Source organism: Eubalaena glacialis, chromosome 3 (assembly GCF_028564815.1).
Source record: "Eubalaena glacialis isolate mEubGla1 chromosome 3, mEubGla1.1.hap2.+ XY, whole genome shotgun sequence".
Lineage (NCBI taxonomy): Eukaryota > Metazoa > Chordata > Mammalia > Artiodactyla > Balaenidae > Eubalaena > Eubalaena glacialis.
The window spans coordinates 598,631-605,910 of record NC_083718.1 but is presented as its reverse complement, the minus strand read 5'-3'; the positions used below and the strand labels follow the sequence as shown (position 1 = coordinate 605,910).

The following is a 7,280-nucleotide window of genomic DNA, read 5'->3' as shown; positions in this document are numbered from 1 at the left end:
CGGGGCCATCACTGCTCAGGCCAGGGTGGCAGCAAGTTGCAGTTTTTCAAGAGAAGCCAGAAGCCTAATTATTTATACAATCTCTCCTAATTTTTAGATGTTCAATCTTCAGTCAAATTTCTAAAACACAGTGTATGGGCCAAGCAGACATGCTTGTGGTCCGAGTGTGTTCTGGGTGGAGCCACCTCCCTGGAGAGGCTGGTGGGATGATGAGTTTGCTGACCTTCAGGGAGAACAGTGGTTACCAAGGGAGCACCAGCGGAAGCACCAGAGAGAGACGCTGGAGGGATAGAGGTGAGCTCCTGCCCGTCTCCCCACCTCCCCGCCGGGGGTCAAGTTCATGCTTGGAGGCTGGAAGGAGAGCTCTGGCTTCCAGCGAAGTCTGGAGCCCACACCTGGGACACACCCTGGCAACAGGCACAGCATCTCAGACGGCTTACCCCGACCTGCGCTGCTGCCGAGGGGCCTGCCAGGGCTTGTTTAGTATTTATTTTCATTTTACGTCCACTGTGCTTCAATAAAAAAATACGTATTTTCCCCTCTTCCTCCACTGTTTGCCCCCTCTAAAGCCCTCAGAGGAGTGCGAATCAGGTGCCAAGATGCGGAAGTGTTCTCAAAGTGCTGTGCGTCTGTTTAAGAGTCTAAAAGTAAAAATTTGGGTGGGGATTTAGGAGTAAAGGGAGATGGGCCTCTCAAATATGACAGAAAGGAAGCCAGTGCTGGTCTCCGTGTTTGAAAAACAGTCATTGTTAGCACAAAAGTGCTGACATTTATTGAGTACTTGCTGTATGCTAGGCATTTTTCTGTGGATGATTTCTTTTCATTCTCATAAGAACACCTGAGAGTAGCCATTGTTATCTTTAGTTTCTAGATGAGGAACTGGGGTTCAGAGAGACTGAGTCATTTGGCCAAGGTCACATGGCCAGTAAGTTTAGCAGAACCACATTCTGGCCCAAGTCTGAGTCTGAGTCGAGAATCTGAGCTCTTAACCATTACCCACATATTGCCCTTCTCTGTTGTACTGCCTGGTCCTCCTGGCACTGCTGTGTCCCTGGCACCTAGCACATGTTTGTGGAAGACATAGATGACCACTCACCACATCGCATAATCCCGATAACTAGTGACTTAATACATACTTGTTGAGCTTGCTCTCTGGGCCAGGTACTGTGTGAAGTGCTGTGAATGTGGCATTGAATAAAACAAAGGCCCGGCCATCAGCCTAGTGGATAGAGACAGACAGCGACACATACAAGGAGGATAGCTTCTGGCAGAAAGAAATGCTAAGGAAAATAGAATACATGGTAGCGCAACGGGAGGATGGGAGAGGTGGCGAGAGGCGACTTTAGCCACGATGACTGGAAGCCGGAGAAAGAACGTCTGAGCTCCAATGTGAGTGTTGGGAGGGGTCGGCTCTCGGAAAGTCTCCGGAGGAAAGTTCTAAGAAGAAGACCAAATGCAAAGGCCTGAGTTGAGAAACAGCTTGGTTTGTCCGAGGGATGCTCCCTCCCCCAAACAGCTGGGGGAGGAGGGGCGGGGAGGGGGGGACGGGAGATGGAGTCAAAGAGGCAGATGGCCAGTCAGGCAGGACCTAGGAGGCTGTGGTCTGGAGTTCGGGAAGGGATATCACTTGGTCTACAATGTAAAAGATCTCTTTGCCGCGTGGAGGGAAGGTTGCAGGAGAACAAGGGTGGAGGGGAGGGACCAGTTAGGTGGTGGCAGTGGTCCAGGCAGGAGATGATGCTGGTGTGGACTCGGGTTGTAGCAGCAGAGATGGAGAGAAAGGGTCGTATTCCGGATGCATTTTGGAGGAAAAGATAACAGGACTGAGTAGATTGAACGTGGAGTGTTAAGGAGAGAGAGGCATTGAGGATTTTTCCCATGAGTAGCTGGAAAAATGGTGGTGCTATTTACTGAGATGGGGAAAACTAGGGGAGGAAAAGATTTGGGAAATAGGAAGAGTCTATAGTTCTATTTGGCTCTGTTAAAATTAAGATACCTGTTATCCAAAAGGAGGTGGTGAAGAGTCAGGTAATTTGGAGCTCAGGACAGAGGCCAAAGCTGGAGGTAAGATCAGCCCTAGGAGTTCTCAGTGTGTGTGTGTGTGTGTGTGTGTGTGTGTGTGTGTGTGTGCGCGCGTGCACGTATATATGAAACGTACGTATATGTGAAAGGATGTATGTAGGTATACACACGCCTTATATGTGTATGTATGTACACACGTGTATGCACACGCCTGTAACGTACACAGTACTTAAAGCCATGGGACTGGGTCAGAACCCTGGGACGCTCGACATTCACTGGCTGGGAAGAGGAGGAGCCAAGGAAAGAACCGGGGAAGGAGGGTCAGGCTGGCAAGAGCTGCATGGGAAGGGTGTCTCAAGGAGGAAGGAGCTGAGTGAGATGCAGGAGGAAATGGCGAAGTGAGACTGATGATGATGGCACAGCTTTCCAGGGGTGTTGCTCTTGAGGGCTGCAGAGGGACGGGGCAGGATTTGGAGAGAACATGAAGTCAGGGAGGGATTTGCTTTTTGCCTTTTTTACCCACCGGAAGATAGTAGACGTCCTTTTTACAGTGACGGGAATGGTCCAGTAGAGGGGGAGAAGTGGCAACATCGCAGAAGTGAAAAAGGGTAATTGCAGGGGTGACGAAGTCAGAAGGTGAGAGGGAATGAGAGTCGGGAGCCAACCACTGAGGGCAGGAGGGACGGGGTGGAGGGAGGACGTGCTGGAGGGCAGTTCCGTGCTTCTCAGGTAAGCACCGCCCACAGGTAAGTCCTGGCCGGGTATAGCCCTGGTGATGGGACACAGGACACAGAGCAACATCACAGAGGGAGCTTAGCTCAAGGCTGGAGAACTGGGGGGAGGGGCCCAGTTTGCTTTGCTGGTCCTCAGCACCCCAGCTCCTCTTTCTCTCCTTGCCTCCCAGGAGCCTGTCAAACTCAGGGCTGAGCGAGGGCAGTGCTCCCGGTGATGTGACAGGTAAACCGCACAGGAGGGGCAGAGGGAACGGGGCTGTTCCCTTGAGGGTGAATTCCTCCGGCTATAGTTGTAGAGCCTTTTATTCAGTCAGTATATGTATCCATGTATTTATGTTCTAGAAAAAAGAAGCCTATTTCTGTTACATGTAGTGGTTTGTATCTGAATGACCTATCTGACTTAAGGAAACCAGGGAAGGAAAGTTTAAGCCTTCCTACCATATATAAGTACTGTTATTGTAACTCTTATCAAAAAGCTAAATGGTTAAGGGAGGGAAGCATGGTAACCTCTACCAAAATACTAAACTGGCAGGGAACCATGAAAATGGGGAAATTAGAGAATAGTATAGCCTTGGGAGCATAGAAATTACTACGATTTCTTTCCTTTTGTGTCCTGACTAGGCAGACAAATGACCAAGAGTGGGAGACAAGGTATATCAGAGCCTTTCCTCTGATCATTTAGAAACAATCAGAAAAACACGTTCTCTCCGGAGAAAAGACACTAACAGGGAAAAAGCAGCACACAAGTGCTTTTGAGTCTGAGCCAGCCTGAATTCCAGCAGCCCACCACTCACAAAAGGCTTTTTTTTTTTACTCTGAGTTAACAGAATCATGTTCTTTTTTTGTTGTGGAGCATGGGCTCTAGAGTGCGGGCTCAGTAGTTGTGGCGCACGGGCCTAGTTGCTCCGCGGCATGTGGGATCTTCCTGGACCAGGGATCGAACCCATGTCCCCTGCATTGGCAGGCGGATTCTTAACCACTGCACCACCAGGGAAGTCCCAGAATCATGTTCTAATCAAGGTCTGTGAATGAGATTAAGGATTGGGATAAATTAAGGACGCCCTTTACAAGAAGTAAGAAAGGCACCAAATTGCTTAGCACTTAGCAACACTTCAAGTTCAGCTATTTTAACAAATTGTTTGACTTTTGTTTAAAAAAGTAGGGGTGGGTGGTGACCATCTTTCTAAGATAAACGGGCCTCATCACTGAAGGCCCAGCAGACTGTTATCATTTGAGCAGGGAGAGCCCTGGGGAAGTGGAATCTCCAGACAAACCTATAAAGAGAAGGCAGCAAACGTCCCAGGACAGGTGGCCTCCCCTCTTGAGGCCGGGAAGAAGGCTCAGGTTCCCAGGTCAGACAGAAAGGCGGGCGTGGGAAGTGAGTTAACCGTGGTGAGAGGAAGGCTGGAATAAGGGCGTCGGGAGGGCCAGGCTCCCAGGAGTCGGGGAGGTGGAGGCGAGGACCAGGGAGCACCCCCTGCCATCCTGTTGCCCTCCTGCCCTCTTGCTGTAGGAGCTGGTGCAGGGTTCCGTCCGGCGCTGCTGCGTCACCGTGGTGGGCGTCGGGTTCCTGTGGCTCTGGTTCACTCTGAAAGTCCCCAGGGAAATCGAAGACGACCAGAACAGGATGGCTATCGAAGCCCAAGCAGCAACCTTGCTCTCACTGTGGGGATTAAGGGTGTGTGTGGGTGTGGACAGGTAGAGTCTCGGAAATGCCCTGTACCTCTCACCGGAGAGCAGGAGGCTCCGAAGGGGGTGGGGTGCGGACCCGGCTGGACCCACTGGTCCACAGAGAAGCTGCATTTCCCCCCGTATTTGTTAAGGTAAGGAAGACAGCAAATACTGCTTGAGCCCTGGATACTCTGGCCGGTGGTCAGACATCCTGAGAATGCGCTGGGCTTGCTCTGGGGAGACTGACCCACTCTTTCCTTGGAAGGCTCATGGGAAACCACTAGAGGCTAAACCCTGTTCTTTTTATGAAAGGAGGACCAGGCGTTGCCTCTGCCAAGGCCGCAGGAGGGCAGTTATACGAGAAGGAAGGATCTGGAGTCGCTAGAAGACTGGCAGAATCTCACCTTCAAATATTGGGAAAAGATCCAGCAGAGAAAGAAGAGTGAGTTGCAAGAAGGGGAGTGGGTTCCCCAGGGGAGCAGGGGCATCAAGAGAAGAAGGGGACCCAGAGGGAGGCAGGGGGGAAGGCGAGAGGGCAGGGGGCCCGGCAGACAGTCCTCTCCCTGCCGAGGCCTTTGTGTGGAGGGGGAAGGAGGGAAGAGGTAACGTGGCCACTCCAGGAGGTGGGATCACTGCGTGCGAGAACCCTGGGGGGCGAGGGGGCCTTCGGGCCACGTGTCCAGCTCACCCAGTGTTAAGCTAATGGGTACAGGGACCTGCTGGAGGCCACATAGTCAGTGGCAGAGCTGAGACAATAGTCTTGGGCTCCTGACTCCCAGGAGAAGGGCTTTTTCTAGTAGATCTTCTTTAAAGGAAAGCTTTGGGAAGATGAGCTGGGTAAAATCAAAAGGAATGATAATAACTATAAAAATAGCTAATATTGGGAATTCCCTAGCGGTCCAGTGGTTAGGACTCGGCTCTTTCACTGCCGAGGGCACGGATTTGATCCCTGGTGGGGGAACTAAGATCCCACAAGCCGAGTGGCACAGCCAAAAAATTAAAAAAAAAAAAAAAAAAAAAAAAAAAAGCTAATATTTATTGAGCACTTAAACCATGTGCCACAAAATTCCGGTTCAAAGAAGCCTCGGAGGCCCGCGGGGACGCAGCAGCCCAGCTCAGGCACCTGGTGACGCTGTTAAAATGCAGACTCTGCTTCACTAGGTTCTGCATTTCTAATAAGCTTCCAAACGGGGCGATGTTGCTGGACTAAGGCCCACACTTTGCGTAGCGAGGATCTGAACCTCCCCTCTGGGGTGGGAAGTAGCAGAGCGAGGGGGGGAAGAGGGCCGGTCCCGCAGAGCATGCACCCGGCCTGCCTGCACGCTGACCGCGCCGCTTGCCTCCCCAGCGTGGCTGACGGTCGGCATCTCCTCCAGGCCCCGGCCAGACCGCAGCGGCCTCCCGTCCACGCTGCTCTCCGTGCTCTGCGCCACCTCGGAGGTGCAGCGGAAGCGCCTCACGGTGCCGGTCCACCTGGCGGCGCTGACCTGGCCTGGCTCAGGGAGACCGTCCTCCACATTTCCAGCCTCTTCGGCCCACAGATCGTGGCGGGGCAGCCGCTGCTGAATCACGCCCCGCCGGAGGCCTATCCCCCCGAGGGCGGCGTCAGAGTGGGGGCCTCTCGCCAGGAGCCCTGCTCCCGGCGGACCATGGACCACGCCTTCCTCATGAGCTTGGCCACGAAGCTCTCGGAGTACCTCTGCCGCTGGAGGACGACGCCTTGTGCGCCCCCCAACCTCATCAGCCACGTTCAGCGGAAAGTGGACACCCTGGGGTCCCAGCCCTGGGCGCTCCTGGAGTTCTCCAACCTGGGCTTCCTGGGCAAGCTCTTCCGCAGCGGGGACCTCCCGGTGCTGGCCCACTTCCTCCTCCTCTTCTACAGGGAGAAGCCCCTCGCCAGGCTCCTCCCTCACTTCCGCACCCTCCTGGCCCAAAAGGACCCGATCCTCTGCCAACCGTTCCTGTTCTACCACCGGGTCTCATACCATGCGCCGAACGACAGCCAGAAGGCCTCAGGCACGCAGAAAAAGAGCCCCTACGCCCCTGACAACCCACCAGGAGCCGTTTTCACCGACATGAAGGTTTTTGAGGTCCATTTCCCCTGGGAGGCCTACACTCTGGACGAGTCCTTCTTTTGGACCCACAATGGTAGCGCAGGGAACCACCTGACGGTCATCCTGAACCACCCAGCAGACCCGAGGAGGGTGCAGGTACTGACGGGCACCATCGTGGATGGCAAGCACGCCCTGGAGAAGGGGCAGGTGGAGCTGGGCTACGAGCCCTAGGGGACACCGCAGTGCTGCACCAGCCTCGCCTTGCTAGGCCAGCTCCTGGAAGGGCAGCTGGACCAGGAGGTAGCTCCAAAGAGCGCAGGGCACGAGGTGAGCTGCATGAGGCTGGTGGTGAATGCTACCCAGGTGGGTGGGCTCATCATCAGGCACATCTACCTCTGGGAGGAACATGCCAGGGACATGGGGGCAGCTCAGGAGGAAGATCACTCAATAAGACGGTGAAAAATTACAATCTTGCAGCTATGTCATTCTAGCCTATCTGAGTGACCCGGGGGCGGCGTGGGGATGCCAGGGAATGAGGGGCAGAGAGGGAAGACGTGGTCATTCTTCTGGTGCCGCCGAGATGTTAGACCTGTTCCTTCCTTTTTCTACCCAAACAAGTGACTCTTATAGGCTGTCTTTTCCTGGGCTGGATATAGCTTAGCCCAGTTTGGGACAAGGCCTTGGTCATTCCCAGAATCTATCCCTGGGATGCTGAGATCGGCACAAATACAGGGTGTTGGTGTGTGTGTTCGCACATAGTTAGAGGCCAGGGGTGAGGGGTAGCAGGAGGGGAAATCAT

General features: G+C 53.7%; 1 protein-coding gene across 1 annotated transcript; it reads left to right on the top strand.

The window, feature by feature from the left end:
• Positions 1-1,317: 1,317 nt before the first annotated feature.
• LOC133089070 (alpha-1,3-mannosyl-glycoprotein 4-beta-N-acetylglucosaminyltransferase-like protein MGAT4E) lies at positions 1,318-6,940 on the top strand. Its single transcript, XM_061187228.1, is given in 5 exon segments — positions 1,318-1,389; positions 4,270-4,395; positions 4,740-4,869; positions 5,776-5,901; positions 5,904-6,940. Coding segments are annotated over 5 exon segments (1,491 nt in total).
• The last annotated feature ends 340 nt before the right edge of the window (positions 6,941-7,280 follow it).